Source organism: Rana temporaria, chromosome 1 (assembly GCF_905171775.1).
Source record: "Rana temporaria chromosome 1, aRanTem1.1, whole genome shotgun sequence".
In the NCBI taxonomy this organism is placed as follows: Eukaryota; Metazoa; Chordata; class Amphibia; order Anura; family Ranidae; genus Rana; species Rana temporaria.
In genome coordinates this window covers 125,070,614-125,093,939 of record NC_053489.1, presented here as the reverse complement: position 1 = coordinate 125,093,939, position 23,326 = coordinate 125,070,614, and the positions used below count along the sequence as shown (strand labels likewise).

Genomic DNA, 23,326 nt, shown 5'->3' with positions numbered 1-23,326 from the left:
CTGATGTAAGAGGCTGCTGATGGGACACTCTGATGTAAGGGGGCTGCTGATGGGACACTCTGATGTAAGAGGCTGCTGATGGGACACTCTGATGTAAGAGGCTGCTGATGGGACACTCTGATGTAAGGGGGCTGCTGATGGGACACTCTGATGTAAGAGGGCTGCTGATGGGACACTCTGATGTAAGGGGGCTGCTGATGGGACACTCTGATGTAAGGGGGCTGCTGATGGGACACTCTGATGTAAGGGGGCTGCTGATGGGACACTCTGATGTAAGAGGGCTGCTGATGGGACACTCTGATGTAAGAGGGCTGCTGATGGGACACTCTGATGTAAGAGGCTGCTGATGGGACACTCTGATGTAAGGGGCTGCTGATGGGACACTCTGATGTAAGAGGGCTGCTGATGGGACACTCTGATGTAAGAGGCTGCTGATGGGACACTCTGATGTAAGGGGCTGCTGATGGGACACTCTGATGTAAGAGGCTGCTGATGGGACACTCTGATGTAAGAGGCTGCTGATGGGACACTCTGATGTAAGGGGGCTGCTGATGGCACACTCTGATGTAAGGGGGCTGCTGATGGGACACTCTGATGTAAGAGGCTGCTGATGGGACACTCTGATGTAAGAGGGCTGCTGATGGGACACTCTGATGTAAGGGGGCTGCTGATGGCACACTCTGATGTAAGGGGGCTGCTGATGGCACACTCTGATGTAAGGGGGCTGCTGATGGCACACTCTGATGTAAGGGGGCTGCTGATGGGACACTCGGATGTAAGGGGGCTGCTGATGGGACAGAAGGGGATTTTAGTCGTGTATACACATACGCACCTTTACGCAAAGTTGTTGCACACAGTTTTTTGTTACACAGGATCCTTCTGTCAACAAGATCTATAAACATCAGTAAATTATGATGTCCATCTGGAGGGGCTTTATATTAAAGGTCAGTTGGAAGAAGAATGGCCCCTTTACATTGGTGGTCAGAAAATGACTCTTACAGAATGCTAAGAAAAGATGGTGCCATGCAGCTGGCTATGCCAAGTTTTTCTTTGGAGCCAGAATTATGCAGACAGACAGCTTTAGATGGGAGGGCAACTGGTCGCACCTCAAGAAACCCATAGCAACCTATACAGGAAACCATGGTTGAGAATGACTAATGTAAATCTATAGGTAACACCTCTCACATGCTGGGAGTAGTAGTCCCACAACACAGCAAGTTATCTGAGAAGAGTTCTGAGCAGAGTGACTCAGCACTTCCATGTCAGCTCTTCTGCTCTGACTGGGACTGTTGGAACACAAAGTGTTAAGGGAAGTGAGAACTCCTCCCTCGGCCAGTCACCCCGAGCTCATCTCTCCTCTCCTCACTCCTCTCTGCAGCCCCGGAGCCTCCTTACCGCAGTGATGGCGAAGAGCTTTGTGGACGGTAAACTGAGAGCCGGAAAAGTCACCGTGTTCGAGAAAGTGTCCTGTCCGTTCTGTGTCCGGGCCAAGACCATCATCAACAAGTACAAAATCAGAGGAGAGTGCCTGGAGTTCATCAACATCGCCGACATGGACAACATGGGCAGCATCCAGGATTACCTGAGTCAGCTGAGCGGGGAGAGGACGGTGAGAAGTGTTCTGGACACCTACCTGCTCATCCACATCACTTCTCATCCACATCACTGTCACCTATACACCTACCTCCCCATCACTGTCACCTATACACCTACCTTCTCATCCACATCACTTCTCATCCACATCACTGTCACCTATACACCTACCTCCCCATCACTGTCACCTATACACCTACCTCCCCATCACTGTCACCTATACACCTACCCATCCACATCACTGTCACCTATACACCTACCCATCCACATCACTGTCACCTATACACCTACCCATCCACATCACTGTCACCTATACACCTACCCATCCACATCACTGTCACCTATACACCTACCTCCCCATCACTGTCACCTATACACCTCCTCATCCACATCACTGTCACCTATACACCTACCTCCCCATCACTGTCACCTATACACCTACCCATCCACATCACTGTCACCTATACACCTACCTTCTCATCCACATCACCGTCACCTATACACCTACCTTCTCATCCCCATCACTGTCACCTATACACCTACCCATCCACATCACCGTCACCTATACACCTACCTCCCCATCACTGTCACCTATACACCTACCTCCTCATCCCCATCACTGTCACCTATACACCTACCTCCCCATCACTGTCACCTATACACCTACCCATCCACATCACCGTCACCTATACACCTACCTCCCCATCACTGTCACCTATACACCTACCTCCTCATCCACATCACTGTCACCTATACACCTACCTCCCCATCACTGTCACCTATACACCTACCCATCCACATCACTGTCACCTATACACCTACCTTCTCATCCACATCGCTGTCCCCTATACACCTACCTTCTCATCCACATCGCTGTCACCTATATACACCTACCTTCCCATCACTGTCACCTATACACCTACCTGCTCATCCACATCACTGTCACCTATACACCTACCCATCCACATCACTGTCACCTATACACCTACCCATCCACATCACTGTCACCTATACACCTACCTTCTCATCCACATCGCTGTCACCTATACACCTACCTTCTCATCCACATCGCTGTCACCTATATACACCTACCTTCCCATCCACATCACTGTCGCCTATATACACCTACCTTCTCATCCACATCACTGTCATCCATACACCTACCTTCTCATCCTTGTCACCTATACACCTACATCCCCATCACTGTCACCCACACACCTACCTTCTCATCCCCATCCTTGTCACCCATACACCTACCTTTCCCCTACATTCCCATCCTTGTCACCTATACACATACCTTCCCCCTACATCCCGGTCACCTATATACACCTACTTTTTAATCCCCATCAATGTCACCTATACACCTACCGTCGACCATACACCTACATTTCCCCTACATTCCCATCCTTGTTACCTATACACCTACATCCCCATCACTGTGTCACCTATACACCTACCTCCCCCCCCCTACATTCCCATGCTTGTCACACATACACCTGCATTTCCCCTACATCCCCATCACCCACACACCTACCTTCTCATCCCCATCACTGTCACCTAATATACACCTACCTTCTTCCTACATCCCCATCACTGTCACCTAATATACACCTACCTTCTTCCTACATCCCCATCGCTGTCGCCTATATACACTTACCTTCTCATCCCCCATCACTGTGTCACCTATCTACACATACATTCCCATCCTTGTCACCTATACACCTACCTCCCCCCCCCCCCCCCCCCCAACATTCCCATCCTTGTAGTGTATAACCAGCTTTAACCTGGGTTCAAACTGGTGGCTGCGGAACAACCGCATGTGATTCGCGAAGGAATCGCACAGCATCCCTGTGCACAACACATGTGCTGTCTGTGAAGTGCAATTTGAGCCATCATCTTGTATGCTTCAAATCGCATCCGCACCAAAATGGTGCAGGACCCTTTTTTTTTTTCTCTCGCACCTGAATTGCATGGGAGGTCACACCCATGCGATGCAATTCTGGCAATCGCACTGCATTTTGCGTTCTTTCTTGCTGTGTCGTTAACCTAACATTAACACCTGCAGCAGATCGCATGGACGCCTTGCGATTGCTATGCAGTGCGTTGCAATGTGTTTCCCGCATGGCATCAATGTGAACCAGGGCTTAGAGTACTTTAGACATTGGTGTAGCAGCATGGATTGGCCTTCTGCTCTGGAAATGAATTTTGTGTGCAGTGAAATCAGATGAAAGGTCAGCCAGTTAGTTTGGAAATGCTTGACATTTCCTCTCTGAGTGATGACAACATGCTTTCTGCTTCTTCCCTCCCTGCAATGTGCCCAAAACCAGTTTTTCTCAACTTGATTTAGTTCCATTTCTTACCAGTATACCCCGGGGAGGAGATATGTTTTCCAACAATCCCTTGTGTTGATAAATAACTCAGATATAAAAAAAAAATAAGCCTGTTTAAATATAATTCTATGTTTTTTGTTCAATACGTTTTTATTGAAAAAATAAGACACAGTATGGGAGCTAAGCTAAAAAAATAATGTTTTTATTTAGTAGCGTTGGTGGTTTAATAGTGTTTTTGCAGTAAAAAAGGGGGGTTCTATTGGTAGCATTTAAGAATGATTCTTCTGGAAAAACGCTGCCAAAAAAATATGTTTTTTTTTTTTGTTTGTTTTTTTTGCTCCTAAATGCTGAAGCTCAAAAAATTGCTAAGAGCCTAAAGTGGCATGCATGGACACAAGATAACACTATCTTTTTTTAGATTCTAGGAGCAGAATAATAGCCAATAACCACTTCTAGGAGCTTAACCACTTCAGCCCTGGAAGGATTGACCCCCCCCTTAATGACCAGGCCTTTTTTTTTGCGATGCAGCGCTGCGTCGGTTTACCTGACAGTTGTGCGATGTTTTACCCAAACAAAATTGATAACTGACAATTTTGAAAATATATATATATATATATATATTTTTTTTTTTTAACATTCGGCTATAATATATATTTAAAACAAAATGTCATTAGTTTAGACCAATCTGTATTCTGCTACATATTTGTGGTTAAAAAAAAAATGGCAGAAGGCATATACTGGTTTGCGCAATAGTCATAGCATCTACAAAATAGGGAAAGATTTAGGGACTTTTTATTTTTTACTAGTAATGGCAGGGATCAGCAGGGTTTTTTTTTTTTTTTCTCCTGGATTGCGGCCGACAAATTCGATACTAAGTGGCACTTTTTGGTGACTAATGACATCAATACAGTGATTAGTGCTATAAAAATGCACTGATCACTGTATAAATGGCACTGGCAGGCAAGGGGTTAACACGAGGGGGCGATCAAGGTGTTAAGTGTTCCCTGGGGGGGGGGGTTTTCTATCTGGGGGATGGACTGACAGGGAGATGAGATTGCTGTTCCCGATTACTAGGATCTCTCCTCCCTCTCCCTCCGTTCACGGCGATTGCGGGTGGCTGGCGGACATACAGCAGGTGCCCGCTGTAACACATGTACCTGTGCGTTGGTTTGCGCAGCTGAACTGCCTTGCCGCAGTATATTTGCAGAAGGTGGTCGGCAAAGGTTTAGAAATACGCTCGTGTGCATGGAGCCCACAGAGTTCCTGTAAGTTATTGACCAGTACAGATGTGCTTGATGTTCGACTCCAAAATCAGCTGTTTGTTCATTCGCCTGCTGCATAATGCATTGCAAGTGCATTGAAGGCTGCTAATTGGCCAAATCATGCACCTGACCTGTATGCTTTGGCTAATCGCAGCACTATGTACTGTGAGAGCCATGACTGGCCAAAGAGATCAGTGGCAGCTAACTTTGTTCTCTTGATCAAGGTCATCTGCTGATCTGAGAACAGTAGTGGGGACTTTTGATGGCAACTCTAATCACAGGTAGTGTTACTCGCTGTGTCTCCGACTTTGTGGTGTCTCGTAGCAGTGACACCTATGCTGAAATCAGGAGGTAGGGTCTCCCTCAGCCCCTCTGACTTGATTCCTCACCAGTCAGCTGACCCCTAGTCTCTGCCCCCCAGCCATGCTGTGAACTGAATGGGCGGCTGCAAAAAGGCGGAGTGGGTGGCCGTGGGCTCCAGGATCAGCCCAGCTGGGCGGCCACAGGCTCCAGGGACAGCCCTGCTGGGCGGCTGTGAAAAGGCAGGGACTTCAGGAACAACCCAGGATTCTGTGACCCCCTGTCAAATCGTCATTCAAACCCAGAGGGGGTCCCGACCCACCCCCCCCCCATGGTTGAGAACCACTGCCCTAGAAAATAAAATGGCGGTCACTGCAATACTTTCTTTCATATCGCATTTGCGCAGCGGTCTTACAAGCACACTTTTTGGGGAAAAAATAACTTTTTTTAATTAAATAAGACAAAAGTTTTGTTAGCCCAATTTTTTTTTTATATTGTGAAAGATAATGTTACACAGAGTAAATTGATACCCAACGCGTCGCGCTTCAAAATTGCGCCCGCTCGTGGAATGGCGACAAACTTTTACCCTTAATCTCCATAGGCAACATTTAGGGGAGGTCTAGGGCTAGAAGTATTGCACCTCTCCCACCACCGATAAGTGATCTTGCGGTGAATCTGCCGTAAAGACCACTTTTATCTGAAAGAGGACCGCTCACTGAAGAAGAGGATATCTGTGTTATGGCAGCTACTGCCATAACTCAGATATCCCTCTTCAAAGTGCCAACGTATATCGGCATGAGCTGGTCCGTAAGTAACGCCTAGTAAATGCCAAATTACACAGTATGATAGGACTTTCTTCATACAAGAAAAAGCTTTAGATCCCAAAAAATCATGGGTACCCCTATGCGTTTTTAATCAAGGGTCTTCTTCTGAATGAATGAATGAATGAAAAACTTATAAAGCGCGGCGCATGCGAACTGAATCGCTTCTGGGGGTTCTCGAGCAACAGATTGCACAACTAAATATAAAAACATAAACCGCAATGTCATAAATGCATATAGATACACATAAAAACATGTATATAGGAAAATGTATCTGTATAAGGAAGCCTTGGATTACTTCAATCTAGTGTAGGATCGAAGACCAGTACTGGCGTATTAGTGGGCAGTGACACCATATATGAGCGTGGGTTGCGACAGCACCACAACCTCTTCAGCATAAAGATGGAACATCTGGGAAGATACGGTGAAGTTGAGAAGGGGTATGGTGCCAATGTGTCAGCATTTTATAATTGACCTCAGCAATCCTCATTGAGATGGAAGAAGTGTGAGTAAATTGAAGTACAGTGGAACGTTGAGGGTTGATCTTGTTCCCAGGCCCCTATGAATCAGGAACTGAGGTAGAGTCCAGTAGGGCTGTAACCGTATGGGTTTTTAATACAGTTATAGTGCACTCTGACTTTTCTAAGCCTGAGTTCACACTTGTGTGGGAATGCATGTAAATCGCACAAAAGCAAGCATTTAAATGAATGGGCTTCTGAGCCCGTACAAACGCAGCACAAAGGAACCTGCTGGATGTGCAGTGACCTAACAGCCTGGGCCAGTGTGACCGGTGAAGCATGCTTAACTGTATTGTCCAGACTTCCCCAGTTCCTTCGAGTATTTCAAGCCCTGAAAGGGGACTCTTGTATACCTTCCTAAAAAGATTTGTTTTAAAGCTGAATTCCAGTAATTGTTTTTTTTTTAGCCTAGTTGCATTCCCCAGCTTGGATCAATTTAAGTATGCATATGTCATACATGGAAGTTGGGAATTGCGTTCCCTGATTGGATGAGGTGGAGAGACAGTACAGTGGCATGAAGGTAAAGTATTCTATGAATAGCTCCTGTGTTGATTGAGCGACCCCATGCAGTTACTATACCGCAGGCTTCATAACTCGCATTCGGCGCTCTATAAGTATTTATTCCAATCCAATCCAATCCAGCAGCTCAACATGGGGCTGGGAAGACAGCTGCGACTACTACACTGATTCTTTGCTTCTTCAGCAATCCCACAGGTATGACATATACATATTCACATTGGTCCAAGTTGCACCAGTGTAGCTATGCAATAAAATACATAGCTGAAATTCAGCTTTAAAAATACTTTTAAAGCATAATTTATTTTTATTTTTTTAACTCTGCAGCCCAACACAAAAAAAAAATCCTTACACATACTCCTTACACCATTGCAGTGTGGTACTTCATGTTAACCTGTGGTATGCCATGTGGTAATATATATTTGTGTTTTGAGAGAGCTGCCTGTACACCACACCACGCCTTTCTCAAACAAGACACATACAATGCACAGATGGTTTGTGCATTTGCCAAGGTAGGTTGGGGGCTCATTCAAAAGGAATGGCACCACTGAATGTACCTTACCATTTAATGTAAAGATGCACCGATTTTTCAGCCATCGAAAATCATCGGCAGAAAATATGGTTATCGGCACTTTGCTGATAGAAAAAAAGGTGGCGATAATGGCCATCAAAAAATAAAAAACGAATGCTACGGATTAGCCCTGCCTCTTTACCCAACTTAGCGTTTGGGCCCACCCTCATTGTGCATGGTTGGCAGCAGGGGTGGCCTGTCTATTATGGGCACCCCCCCCTATATTTGCTATTTTCACACTGATTTTCCTCCTGGCCAATCAGGAAGGAGAAGCATTCCGATTGGCCGCTGAGGAGGGAGGAGACAGATGCCACTGTGGTGCCCGCAGGGGAGGCCATCCGTGAAGTGCTGCTCGCTATAGATGGGGTAAGTGCTGCAGACCCAACCGTGGGGGTGTCTGCGGGTGCACTGTTTGTGGCCCCCCCCAAAAAAAGTTACCAACAGCTGCCAGTGGTTGGCAGCCAGTCACCCACTGATTGGACTGTCTAGACAGCCATGTTGTCTTGGTCGTCCCGCCGTCTGGCTGGGGAAGTTTGAGCTAGCTAGTGATTGGCCACTGTCGGGCAAGGCTGTCTAGTACTCTTCATTTTTTTCCCCCACAGTCAGACTAGGGGTGGCTGTGCAGCCTCCAAAGTGTCATGGTGGTCACTGGAGGCGGCCTGCAGGCTCTAGCTGGGCCGAAAGATCGCCTGTGGTGTGCCGAGGGCGGGGAAGTAGGCCAAGCTGTGCCAGGGATGAATGCTCCCCTCAGCCTGGACACTGACTGGTAAGTTAGGGAATTGAGAGGGGGAACTGAACCGGATCCCCATCCTGGATCCAGAGGAGTCATCTCCATTCACACGCAGAAAAGCGTAGAGGAGTCATCTCCACCCCCTTCCGGTGTTATTACACAGAGAAGAGTCACCTCCATCCTTATATACAGAGTTATACCCAGAAGTGTCATCTCCATCTATATTCTGGGATTTGGCTCCAGAGAAGTCATCTACATTCCTGTCTAGTGTTATACCTAGGGGTGTCATCTACATCCTTACCTACGATGTGCATCCTGAATTTTTGGTTTTGGCACCGGAATATTCATTTCAGTGCACCACTAGTAATGTATGCATAGGTGTTAAGCTGGTTTAAATCCTGCAGTCTTCAAGACAGTCTGGTGACCACATGGGTACTTCCTCCGTGTTGGCAATAGACAATCTCCTATGCTCGTGTAATGACATGGAAGTGCTACTCAGATCAGAATTACCATGAGCCCAGAGTGTTAGATGCACCCACAGGGAGCTTGTTCATGACAGCCTGGTCCCACAGAAGTGTGAAGGATGATCCTAGCCATCATTCAAGCTAAAAGGTAAGTGGTGCTTGACCTCGGAGCCTTAACATATTATTAAACCCTCCCTTGAGAAAATTATACCTTTATGTTGAAAAAATTATACATTGCCATACCCTATGTTGATGCTTGTTTCCAGTCCCACATTTGTGTGCTGCCGCCTCTGTGTCTAGCACAATCCATTTTGAAGTATAATGTAACTCCCATCTGAAGAGAGGGGTGGCTCCATTGCCTTGCAGGTATCTATGGAGCCACTGCACCCAGCTGGATCTTTCTTATTCTGTGTGTGTGTGTGTGCACATGGGCTCTGTGCATTGGGCATGCATGTGCAGTGTGGCCAGGGTCCTTCTCATTGTGATTAGTTGGGTGCGTGCATAGACTGTGCTTGCAGAGTGTGGCTATAGTATTATGCCTGCTCAGGTGCCGGAGTGCATATATGCAGTGTGTCTGACATCCTGATTGTGGGCAGTGTCCATACAGGGACCGGGGGAAAGCCCTTACTAGTGCCCCAGAGGTGGGTTGAGGCTGTTACTTACCAGAACCCCAGCTTGATCCATCGATGTTGCACGAGAGCCTCAGCTGTCTGTGACCCTCCCTCCTGATTGGCTATGACAGTGGCAGGCGCTGATCTCGTTCTTCCCGACAGGTTGCCATAGTAATGGTGGTGTCTGCGGAAGTTCCTGCCTCTTTGCTATAGCAACCTGTGAAGAAGAGGACATCCCGGAAAGGAAAAAATGCAAGACTTCATCATTGGGTGATTTTCCATGGACTCCTGGGATAGATGACAACAATATCCCAGGAGTCCATGCACATCGCCTAGTGACGAAATTGCCTAGGTGGCTGCACCCGGGACCGCTGTAGAAAATATGTGAAAAAAGGTGATTCACAAAGGGCGGGGGGAGAAATGTATTGCCATTTATTATAGCATTCGGGCTGGGCATGGACTTTTAAAAACCGGGTGGCATACCACTTGAATATCACTTTAAGCCTAGGTTCACACTGACTGCGGGATTGAAATTGTGAATGTTGGTCTGACTTTGGGGGCAATTTTGCGGGTTCCTGCACAGATGTCTATTGAAATGGCACCTGAAGTCGCCAAAAGTTGGTGCCTCCGCACTTTTCTGGCCGGTGCTATTGCCGGCAATAGCTGCCGATTTAAATCACATTAATGTGAACCTAGGCTGAAGCAAACGGCGTTTAAGGCAGCGTGCCATCTTAAAAGTGACCCTTCTCCACGCCAACATAATTAACTCCTTATAATCTGTGGCCCAACTTCTTCTGTAATAATATGCACTGTATAGTTAACAGTTCCTCCTCATGCTTCCTAACACTTTCTCTCTTACGTGGTGCAGCTTTTCTGAGCAGGTGCCACAGAGTTTGCACCGGACTCCGCCAGCCCAGTTACCCATCACTTCATCCCAGTGAGATTGATTCATATATACTGCACTTAATTCTTTACGAAGCTCAATTTTGTACATGCTCTGTGCTTATTCTCTCTGAAGGCCTCACTTCATCTTCTGTGAAATACAGGCTGTGTCCCTAGGATATGCCGTGCTGTGAGTTGGACCCAGTCCCTAGTGAAGGAGTTTGTGTGCTTAGGCTCCTTCCCTATCGGGGGCCCTCTGTCACCCATGAAAAGTCGCACGCTTTTCCGACCAACTGGCTGCTTATATACTCAACACTAGTACTGTAGTCATTGGCAATGGCAATATAGCCTCCTCCAAATGGCTTTGCTGCATGTTAGACATCTGCTCTGCATCTTCTCTAACTTGTCTTGTCCCTGTGTGTGAACTGCCCACCATCTTTAAAACCTGGCTCCCCTCGCCTATCCAGCACTGTCCCCATCTGCAGCTCCACGTCCTGGTGTAACAGGAAGCTTGCTGCATAGGCTCTTGCTGCTGTCTGTCACATCCTGTGAGAAGAGAGCAGGTGCTTAGCCAAGCTTTTCTATGGATGCAGATAGCCCGGCTTGGCAGTGCACCTTTAGGCTGTGTGCTGTGGGGGCACCCTCAGGAAGGAGGAGCGGATGGCCAAAGAAGCTGTAAAGGACCGCTCTGTGTAATATCATTGCACAGAGCTGGTGAGTATAACCTCTTTTTAATTACATTTTTTTTCTTTTAGAATCACTTTAAGTTCCTCTTTAATGTATACTAGTAAGCAGGTATAGCAGCTTGTCGCACACCTATGATTTATAATTGTATTTTTTCCCCTTCGTAGACCATCCCTAGGAACCTTTTTAGCCCCGAGCTGAACAGTGCTGTTTAATTACTATGTAGGTGAAATAAAATGCCACCACGCAAAGGAATCTCTATTTTATATAGTCATTACTGTTGGAACAATGCTGATACTGGGGACCCTGGGAGTGGTGCCTGGGATCTTTACTGCAAGGAATTGTCTAGTGTCCCAGAAACTTTATTAAAAAAAAAAATACACAATACATTTATTTTTTTCAATGTATCTGTATTATTAAAATATAAGAAAACATTGTTGCAAAGCAATACATTTTAAAATGGTTTACCAGACTGAGGAATCTGTTTTAGAGAGCCAGTGGCAGATTGTATTATTGGGGTCCTAGCCTGTTACCTGGAACTGTAAAGCTTTTCTCTAACTGAGGCATCTGTTGGTATTTAGAAACTTCTAAAAGCTGGCATGTGCTAGCTGTAAACCGGATGACACGTTGTAAAGGTGTGTTTTTTGTTTTTTTGTTTTTTTTTATCTTCCAAATTGGTTCTTTTAAGCTAGTGCATTGTTGGTTCACTTGCCTTTTCCTTCAATTTCCCTTCTAAAAATTTTTTTTTCTTTGTTTCCTTTGTCTGAATTTCTCACTTCCTGTTCCTCCTCAGTAAGCTGTTCTGGCTGACTAAACACCGATTGGATGATGGTGTGAAGTTTACTGAGGAAAAACAGGAAGTGAGAAATTCGGACAAAGAAAATAAACATTTAGAAGGGTAATCGAAGGAAAACGTAAGTGAACCAACAATGCACTAGCTTAACTACTTGCCAACGTCATTCTAAGGCAGCAGGTTGGCTCTCCTGCGCGAGAGCCTGTAGCTCTACGTCGGCTCTCTCGCAGGGAACTAGGGCCGCGCGATCGCCGTCGGGCACACAGCGATTGTGTCCTGTCAGGGGGGGGGGGGGGGGAAATGCTGATCCCCCTGTTCATACAATGTATGAACAGAAGATCAGTGATTTCTCCTAGTGAGGCCACCCCCCCTACAGTTAGAACACACCCAGAGACATACTTAACCCCTTCCCCGCCCCCTAGTGTTAACCCCTTCACTGCCAGTGGCATTTTTATAGTAATCCAATGCATTTTTATAGCACTGATCGCTATAAAAATGCCAATGGTCCCAAAAATGTGTCAAAAGTGTCCGAAGTGTCCGCCATAATGTCGCAGTACCGAAAAAAATCGCTGATCGCCGCCATTACTAGTAAAAAAAAATATTACTAAAAATGCCATAAAAATACCCCCTATTTTGTAAACGCTATAACTTTTGCGCAAACCAATCAATAAACGCTTATTGCAATTTATTTTTTATTTTATTTTTTTACGAAAAATATGTAGAAGAATACGTATCTGCCTAAACTGAGGAAAAAATAGTTAGTTTTTTTTTTTTTTTTTTATATATATTTTTGGGGGATATTTATTACAGCAAAAAGTAAAAAATATATATATTTTTTTTTAATGTCGCTCTATTTTTGTTTATAGCGCAAAAAATAAAAACCGCAGAGGTGATCAAATACCACCAAAAAAAAGCTCTATTTGTGGGAAAAAAAGGACGCCAATTTTGTTTGGGAGCCACGTCGCACGACCGCGCAATTGTCGGTTAAAGCGATGCAGTGCCGAATTCGCAAAAAGTACTCTGGTCTGTGACCAGCAATATGGTCCGGGGGTTAAGTGGTTAAAGGAACCTATTTAGAAAATAAAAAACTAACCTTTACAACCCCTTTTAGTACAGGCATTAAAGGGGAAGTAAACCCTCTAAAGCATTTCTTAAAAAAAATAAAATAAAAAACCCTGCAAGACAAAGGCATAATGAGCTAGTATGCATAGCATACTAGCTCATAATGAATTACTTATCTGAGATCGAAGCGACTCTTGTTCCTCACCTCCGCCGCCATTGATACCCAAGTTACTTCCGGGTATCACGGCTCTGGCGCTGTGATTGGCATGTGCGCGGGAGCCGTCAGTGACTGCATGATCACCCTCACTAACGGCACGCTCAGTGCGCCTGTGCCATTGTCTATGGGGGGCATGCGCCGTAGACATCTGTCATGGACCTTGGAATGCGGAAGTTTCTCTCCTTGAAATCTGTTACACAGTGGGGGGTCTTCTGCCCTGTCTTAAGGCTAACCCCCCCCCCCCCTCCAGACGGCTCCATTGTTCTGTGTCTGGCTGTTTGTGTACACTGATTGCCCCCTGGGGCTTCTGTCTCATTACACATAGCTGTCCTTCTATTCAAGCTATCGGACCAATCCCTGCTGACCCGGTTTCAAGTCCTCATTTGTATGGCTAAGAGGACCTAATGGAGAACTACCATGTACTTTAAAATTGACCAATAGGAAAGCGGTTGTTGGGGGCAGGATTTTCAAAATTCTGTATAAAAGTGTGTTGTGTACTTCCAATAAAAGAGTCTCCTGTTTGAACTTACATACAGCCTGCCTGGTGTTTGTTCTGATTGATTTCGAACGACACATAGCTGTAGTTCGAGTCCCGGAGCATCGGATGTCCGAACCATCAGAAGTTTCAATAGCAGCAGAGGAGTGTCGGGAGAGTGGAACCGAGCGAGCAAGGGTCTCGTTACAACATCGGTGCAGCCTTTTCTGCAAATATCTCCTAAACCGTGTAGGTTTAGGAGATATTTGTTGCACCTACAGGTAAGCCTTAATCTAGGCTTACCTGTAGGTTAAAGTGGTCTGTATGCGTTTACAACCACTTTAAGTACACAATGGGACCAGAGCATGTATGTAAAATAAAAATGTACTTAAAGTGAAGCAATACCTTTTTTTTTTTTTTTTTTTTTGTTTCCTCACTTCTTAATGCATGCAACTACACTAGCTCTATGGAAAGTCTTGGTCAGCTTGACATGGCACTGCTCCTAAACCCATAAGTTATGGGGACACCAAACTTGGGGACCCAGGACTACGACATGGTAGATTACCTAGGCAAGCTGGCCAACCCCAAAATCAGATTTGTAGTCCTGGAACCCCTCTCGGTGCTCCCCAAGTTTGGTGTTCCTGTCACTTGTGGTTCGGGAGCAGTGCCATGTCAAGCTGACCAAGATTTCAGATTTCCCATAGACGCTAATGTGTCCGTACTTGTAAAGAGGGGTATGCCTGTATTTGTAGCTGCTGACTAAAAAAAAAAAAATGAGCAAAACTCCTTTTGGAAAATCGTAATGATTTTCTATGGGCTTTCTAACAGTGACCTTTTTAAAGTGATTTGTCACCCAGCGTTCGAGATTCATCAGTGCTTCAGCAGCAAAATCGACAAGATCACTCAATGCTTCTTTTCAGTCGCTATGCTTAGCTGCAAATCGCTAAAAGATGAGCGATTTGTAGTGGAGCACAACCCAGTGCTGTAGAAAATCTCCAGCAACAGATCAGCATTTTTTTGCATAATATACCATCATTGCTATTTGTAGCAGCGATTAATCTCTCACGTGTCATCAGCCTAAGAATCTTGCACTATTCCTGTGGCCAGGGGGAATTGTTGTACTGTTTTCACTGGCCCTGCCCTGAGTTGACATTATTCAGTCTATTGAAGCTGAGAATATTAAAACACCCCAAACACTGCCTGGGGAAAGTTTATGGAAATTTAGTGGGATACAAAAGAACTAAACAGAGCTGGTTAAATACACCGATGACGGTAAATGCACAGCTGCACTTCGAGATATTTTCTTTTTGTAACCTAATAATGTGTCAGAAATGTATTTTTAACTCTAGCTAGTAATCTCCACCATTATACACTGTGCAGCACAGGGGAAGCTTATTCAGGAAATGGCCATGTTTCCAAATGTATTCTTCTCTCCACATTTAAATTGCCATTTCAGGCAGGAAGAACGGCTGAGCTGAACATTAGTTCAGTAATGAAAACGAATGTTTAATATTCACATATAATCGATATTCCAGAGCACACTTGGCCAAGAAAAACAGAAATGGTTACATTTTACGTTTTCCAAGAAGTACAGCTTTTCTCAGGAAGTCGTTTTCATTCAGTTTTCATTTCAGGAATCTGTTTTCATTTTCAAATATATTACTCATCGGCTGAACATATTTTTAAAGCTCAACTACAGCCAAAACTTTTTTTTTTAGTTGGAAAGAATTTGAACCTTTTGTTGGATATTTTTTTTCTGTCTCTGTTCCTGTAAGGGCCCTGTCACACGTGCGGACCGTACATTAGATCAGTTCAGTCACGTTTTTTTATCATCAGTTGTTGTCAGTAAACATCAGTTTTCATCCTTTTTCACTTCCGTTTTTCATCCGTTTTCCATCCGTATAGGTCAGTTTTTTGGTCAGTTTTTCGTCCGTATAGGTCCGCTTTTCATCCGTTTTTGTCCGTTTTTCATCCGTATAGGTTTTTTTTTTCTTAGAACTTTATTAAACATTTTTTATGAATTTTCCCATGATTCTTTGTTTTCCCCAGCGTGCATTGTGCTTTCCATGCTGCTTTGTGGTTTCAGCTCGCTTTGTGCTTCTGATACCTTGCTGTAGTGTTCGTGCTTATACAGCAATGGATTTCGGCAGATTTTTGGAGCATGTGACATTATTTGTCATGTTATCCTATTTGAGGAGACAAAAAAGAACAACTTGTGGCAGGTGACGTGGCAAGTGGACAATCCACAACTTGTGGCCAATCCACAACTTGTGGCAAGTGGACAATCCACAACTTGTGGCAGGTGACGTGGCAAGTGGACAATCCACAACTTGTGGCAGGCATATGGATGCTGACATATTGGTGGACTACAAGTTTAACCATGCCAACCCATCCCACAAACTGCTTCTCTTGAAAAACGGATGTCAGCGGATCGGATGTTAACGGATCGTCCGCTAACATTCGTTTTTCGTCGTTCCGTTTTTTTTTTACGGAAGAAAAATAGGGTTTTCTGCCGTTCATAGGAAAGCATTGCAGTCCGTTTTAATCCGTAAACGGACGTATGAAAAAACGGACGAACGGTCCGCACGTGTGGAAAGGGCCCTAAAAGCAAAATCCTTCCAGTTTCTGCCCTGTAGATACCCTGTGAAACCTACCACACATGGGGACACGGACTGCAATAAAAAATTGTCGGTGGTTCTAACCTTCTCTACTGAACTAGGGACAGAAAGTAAAAGGAAATCCTTCCCAACAGGAACACGGCAAAACCAAAAAATCTGACAGGGTCTATCATATCCCCACTCCACAAAACCGGCTTAACATTGGGGATTCTGACCCTTACTTGCTCTATTTAAAACAAAACAAAAAATGGACTTTAATACAGTAATATAAATAAAAATAGCAAGCTTGTAAAAATAGGTGTATGTCAAGGCAACAAAAAAAATTACCAACTACAGGCATCCCTGCCCTTTTTAATTGCTAACCTTCAAATTGCAGTGGAAATGGAGATATGGGTGTTCAGGTCATAAATGGCTTCCATATATGCAGCACATGAGATCCTAAGAAGGATTAACTCTTGCATAAAGCAAATTTGAGCCTATAACATGGGGATTATTAGTTGGCATACAGTATATTGTTATACATGTTCAAGCTGGTCAACTGCATCAAAATGATTCCTCTCTGGTCAGTCCCTACTCTATCTTGCAGACTTGCTTACCTCTTAACGCAGAGTTCCACCCAAAAGTGGAACTTCCGCTTAAACCACTCCTCGCCCCCTTACATGCATGTCATTTTTTTGGGGGGGAGGGGAGGAGAGAGGGGGCTTTGTTAGGAATGGGACTTCCTGTCCTCCTACTCCTAACTCCCAGTGACTGCTTAGGCGACTCATCATATCACCTTAGGTGGCCCCTACCTGTAGGCGATCGTCTGGGACACGTGACAGGTCCCAGGCGATCGCCTGTCCACTCTTAGAGCGCAGCTTGCGCATGCGCAATGAGTGTCCAGCCGTGAAGCCGAAAGCTGTCACGGCTGGGTGCCCACAGTCTGAATGGAGGCGCTGGCGGAGAGGGCACTTATTGAACACCTGTAACAACCTTCAGTGGTATATTTAACATACAAAAGGAATAGACTCCTTAGGCACTGGGCAGTAGGAGGAGTGGAGAGATGATTTTTATTAAACTGCCTGGGAATGTTAGGCACTGAGGGAGTTGGGGGGGGGGGGGGGGGGGGGGAGAGCGCACCTCTGGATATTCCCCCACCAGTGGGAGACAATACCAGCAGATATCTGAGACTAGGTGTATGGACACTCTGGGGCAGTGCAGCACAGTCCACATCACAGCACCAGCACTGCCATAGGAAGACTGGAGCATCCACTCGCCCTCTGCTTACCACTGCTGATCACAAGAGGCAGAAGAGCCCTTCTACAGAGAGAGGTCATCGCAGCATCCTGGGGACTGATGAGAGGGGTTTCGCCCATTGCTGATATTGCTAGCTGGTACTGAGCCACTGAGAGCAGAACACAAAGTGTACCTAATCCATACCACACTTATTACAAAGCTAGGTTGCACTTATACCAACCCTATACCAAATTATACTGAACTTTTACTGCATCTAAACCACATCTAACTTGCGCTTGTACAAAGTCTATGCCATATCTATACTGCATGCAGGTTAACTGGGACTGTTAAGTGTAGCAATGCTTTTAAAGGGCCCCAACAATAGCTGGCAGAAGAATATCTCAAAGGACTGCTCCTCCCGTAATAATTATTCTTCAAGCCCCCTTTCACTGCCAGTCTCCTTTTTTTTTTCTTTAGGACAATACATACCCAGTTGGTCTAGAACTAGCATTGCCCCCCCCCCCCCCAAAGCCAGCCAGCTCGCTAGCTAATTGTGCTTCTAAAAAAAAACTGTGCATGTAGATTAGGGGGGCGGTGCCTCTAATGGACAGGCTGCCACTGCTTGCTTAGTTACCAACCATATTGGGTGAAAATATATTAAGTTTGCCTTTACTACCTTGTTTTGTGACGGTTTTCTTTGATATAGCATTACTACTGGGTACTAAGTATTGCGTTCAGTGATTTTTTGTGATATTATATATTTGTACACTCCCACCTGGTGTGTTGGGAGGGGCTGAGGTTCTTGAGTAGGTCAAGGTAGAGAACAGAGGACCCATCCTAATTGGCAGCTCCTAGTTGGGTAGCACTACACTACATAAAGCAAACTAAATATGTTATTTCTTTTTAGGTACCTCGAATATTTATTGAGAAGGAATGCATTGGTGGTTGTTCTGATCTTGTACCTCTGGACAGCAGTGGGGAGCTGGAGAAAAGGCTGAAAAGTATTGGAGCCTTGGAGTAGTGATCTGTAAGTATGACCTCCTTGAACCACATCTAACACACGTAGCTATGGCCTAGTAACCCTGCTACAACCACACAAAGTGCTTACAGGCAAATGTCCTGCATGATACATGGAACAAAACCACAGTATCGGCACCAGCAGGTGCTTTAGCCCACAGTCATTTAATCCCAGAGAAACACTTATGCATTTGACCATTTTATTAACTGGAGCTTGTAATGTTAGCTTGAAGAGTATGAAATTCAGCATGCATTCACAACATTTCTACAAAGTTTGAGTAGCTTTTTTGAAGCCTATATAATGCCTGCAGCTTCTTGTAAAGAGCCAGATCGAGATCTTAAAGGGAAGGGTTTTGTGCATATTTATTAGTTATGGCCTAGATTAAAATACACAAAACAATTTTTTTAGTTACCTTTCTCTTCTTTGCTGTAAAAAACCTGTTTGCAGACCCCAGTAGTTTAAAGGGGGGTAGGAAGACTGGAAAAAAAACTCATAGGGCAAAGTACTAGTCGCCATTATTGCCTGTGGACTTTATGCTGCTGATTTGTTTGCCATTGCGGACGTATGCCATGTTCTGTGTCTCTGTATGTAGGCAATCATCTTGGTAGAGGAAGAGCTTTCTTCCTTGTGTCAGAGCCTCCGGCAAAGAGAACAGTGATACCAAACAGTTCTCTGCTGTGTTCCCCCAAATTCACCATTTCACATTTGGGGAAATATGGCGTACGTGCATGCACAGGTAAAAGCGATCGTTTCCACAAGTATGCTTGCCAGAGCGGGATTACTTTAATGTAACTGGCCTGCTCGAATACTTATAGCAATATATGCAAACCAAGAATCCTTGTTATCTTTTTATGCAAAAGTGTGCTAGAAATATGTAAAGGGTCTATTGGAGCGTGCAAAGGGTTAATTAGGATTTTTTTGTGTGTTAACCTGTAGTTTTTGTTATCTACCTGTCCTTGGTCTGAAGGCAATATGAAGCCCAGAACCTGTAGACAGATCCCATAGTACCAAGAGTAGCCATATGCAGTCATGGCAACAAAAAACAATTTTCTTTTATTGTAGTTACACTGCTTTACATTGCTATAATATAGTGTATACCTTTGACACATACACAACAGAAGATAAAAACCTGGGTGTGAATAGACTGTTACAGTGAAATATGCGTGATAATGTGAGCGCCAGCTTAAATAGTTTACTGACTGGTAGACTTTTAACGTGTACCTAGGCAAATATGAATATTTATTAGTATTAATGTGTTCGTGAATATTTGCTGTTCTTGTACTGAGCAAACCTGCTCACTAGGCTAACGGCTCTTCTGAGACATTGTACATTTCCTAGCATACATCAGACACATGACAGAGAAGAACAATTGAAGGACGGACATAGTGATTGCCTTGACATTCAGCACATAAGGAACTAAAGCTGGCAAAATGCCAACAGAATTTCATTTGAAAGTTTTTCTAGTAGTCAGTAAGGTCAAATTGACCATTTATGACTACAGTATAGTGACAAGAAAATTCAAAGGAGCAAAATGGAAAGTGAATGTGGTTTTTGTTTGTGAACAATCATACATTTTGTAATGCACGTGTGATGGGCACAAATGAAACATGTTTAACATTTAGCAGATCTGGATGAAATTTTTAAAGGGCTTTAAAATTGACTCAAATGGCAGAATCAAAAATCTGACTACCGTATTTTCATAATTTCTGTAGGAACAAAATTCCCATTGTTGTATGGCCAGATTAAGGCAACATGCACCCTAGGCATCTAGTCCATCCAGTCCCAGTGTTTCAGTCACCTGGGAAGCACAGGAGCAGCATCCAGCCCCTGTGCCTGCTAAGTGACCACATTCCCTCTGTTCTCAGCTGCATAAGAGCTTTGGGGAGAAGCAACAGTACACTGATCCTCCCAGTGAATGGCTGTTGGGAGGGGGGGGGGGGGTTATGTGTGTCAGGACAAGTCTGATTATTGGTAAAGATCTATTTTAAAGCAGAACTCCTGGGGGGGGGGGGGGAATTAACGCTTTGCAGGATATTCAGCCTCAGGCAAGGGTAAAAGACTTTTAATGAATGTATGCATACATTTGTGTCTTCTATCTACAGTGAGTTACATAGTAGCCGAGGCTGAAAAAAGACACAAGTCAATCAAGCTCAACCTATGTGCATGAGTTCAGCTTTAAGTAAGGACATGCACTGCAAAAAAAAAATTGAATCTCCAGCATTCAATTACACTTTAAGTTTCTTGCCAATATTAAAAGTGAAGTAGAGCCAAAGCTCTTTGGACCCTACTTTCCTGTGGGTCACAGGACTTCATTTAGTTCTGTACTCCTGTGACCCATATTTAGCCAATAAAGCCTAAAGTCTGCTGTCAACGGATGTCACTCAGCCAGTCTATACTCTGGGGGGTTCCAGACTTTAATGTTGGGGTCCACCCAGATGCCTGACTGGCACCTGGATCAGCCTCTTGGTGCTCCAATGAGCACTGGTAGGGCAGAGAAGAGCGCCGGTGACAGTCTGCGTCTCTTTGCTTATTGAAGACAGGGAACTAAGCGATCAGTGGACTTTGATTGCTCAGTTCTCAGTCTTAGAGGCAGCAGGGGACAAATGCAGCCACTGATGTGGGTACGTGTGTTTTGTTTTTAAATCCCATACTTCTCTTTTAAGGAATGCTTTACTGTTGAGGTGGTATTTCCATTTTTTTTTTTTTTTTAGACAGGACTCTCAAAGATCTACAGGACACCACATATTCCTTGACTCTTTATGAAACTGGAACGTAACTGCATTTTTAGATAGCTTTGTTTTATTAAACATTGCACCAAAAGTTATAAAAACAATATTAACAGGTAAAAAATGAACATGTGTGCTGCAGAAAGAGTCAATCGTTTAAAAACCAGGCACATCTGAAGCACTAGATATTTTGTGTTATCCCTGGATTCATAATAGACCACTATATTTAAAGACTTTTATAAAACGCACATGAATGGGGTTAGAAAATAGTCCAGGAGAGCCTGTCACAATTATGTCTCCTGCAATCATGAAATATTCTCTGTGAGACACTGCAGGTGTCGCACCATAGCCTGCATTTTATGAATGGGATGTAATATGCAGGCGCATTGTGGAGTAAACACTGGTATCCACTGTTATTAATGGGCGTCACTTACAAACAGTTAAGAATGTTGGATTACAATAGTGAAGACAGATCTTTAACCTGTAAGACCAGATTCACACCTTTTGTTTTTTGTATCCTTTTAAATGGCGCTCCATTGGGCCTTCATTTATGCGCACCACAAAATGAATGTGCTGCCCTTCCACAATGCATGGTGACACACCACAAAATGAATGTGCTGCCCTTCCACAATGCATGGTGACATACCTCAAAATAAATGTGCTGCGCCTTCCACAATTCATGGTGACTTATCACAAAATGAATGTGCTGCCCTTCCACAATGCATGGTGACATACCACAAAATAAATGTGCTGCCCTTCCACAATGCATGGTGACATACCACAAAATGAATGTGCTGCCCTTTCACAATGCATGGTGACATACCACAAAATGAATGTGCTGCCCTTCCACAATGCATGGTGACCTACCACAAAATGAATGTGCTGCCCTTCCACAATGCATGGTCACCTACCACAAAATGAATGTGCTGCCCTTCCACAATGCATGGTGACATACCACAAAATGAATGTGCTGCCCTTCCACAATGCATGGTGACACACCACAAAATGAATGTGCTGCCCTGTCCACAATGCATGGTGACATACCACAAAATGAATGTGCTGCCCTGTCCAGCATTAATCCAAAGGGACCTGTGAGGTAGGAAACATGGCTGCTGTCTTGGATTTGAAGTTGCATGCCCCAGGGCGGCAAGCCTCATTCCTTCACTAAATGGGGTGTCACTAACCTGCAACAAGGATATGGTACTTGTTTCCATGTCTGTGTAAAAATGATTGCCCTGGGAGTGGTACCTTCAAAAATAGATTGGCATTGCCTAGGATTGTTGTAAAAGGTCTCCTTTTTATATATGTCTTATTTTCTTATCCGGTATGACTCTAATATTTGTCAACGGTTATTTTGTGCCTCAGTTAATATGGTTGTATTGCTTATTTCTATATTGGGTATATGATATGGAAAGAAGTCCTAAACATGCCAGTTTCAGTATATTCATTTGTTCTATTTTGCAGACATTTTACCACCAGAATGAGAACTTCTCAGAGCTAGACCATCCTGCGAGTTTTACAGTATCATGAAGATGTTTGGAGCTTTGCAAAATCTTTTAATAATAAACATGTTGCCATCTATGATGATTATGTGGTCCATTCTTTTACATGAGTTTTTTTTCACCAAGGAATGTTCTTCAAACAGAATGGGTCCCTCGAACCTTGTATAAACTTTTTTTTTTCTTTTAATTGCCCCCCTTCTAACGCAGATTGCCATCTCTGAATCTTCTTAAAGTAAAAGCAAGTGTTTTACACATGCTGAGAAAATAATAGGGTCACTTATATCCGCTTCAGGTTGGCTCTTCGAAAAGGAGGCCCTCCTGAGATATTATTTTAATTTATTTATTATAGCTACTTATATAGCACCGACGATTTATGCAGCGCTTTACATACACTATATTGCCAAAAGTATAGGGACAC

The 23,326-nt window shown here is 44.3% G+C and overlaps 1 protein-coding gene across 1 annotated transcript; it reads left to right on the top strand.

Moving 5' to 3' along the window:
- Window positions 1-1,318: 1,318 nt before the first annotated feature.
- GLRX (glutaredoxin) lies at window positions 1,319-22,990 on the top strand. The gene is made up of 3 exons (XM_040342425.1): window positions 1,319-1,609; window positions 18,570-18,689; window positions 22,871-22,990. Exons 1-2 carry the CDS (start codon window positions 1,403-1,405, stop codon window positions 18,681-18,683), a joined length of 321 nt encoding a protein of 106 aa, XP_040198359.1. The 5' UTR covers window positions 1,319-1,402; the 3' UTR covers window positions 18,684-18,689; window positions 22,871-22,990.
- Window positions 22,991-23,326: the final 336 nt, after the last annotated feature.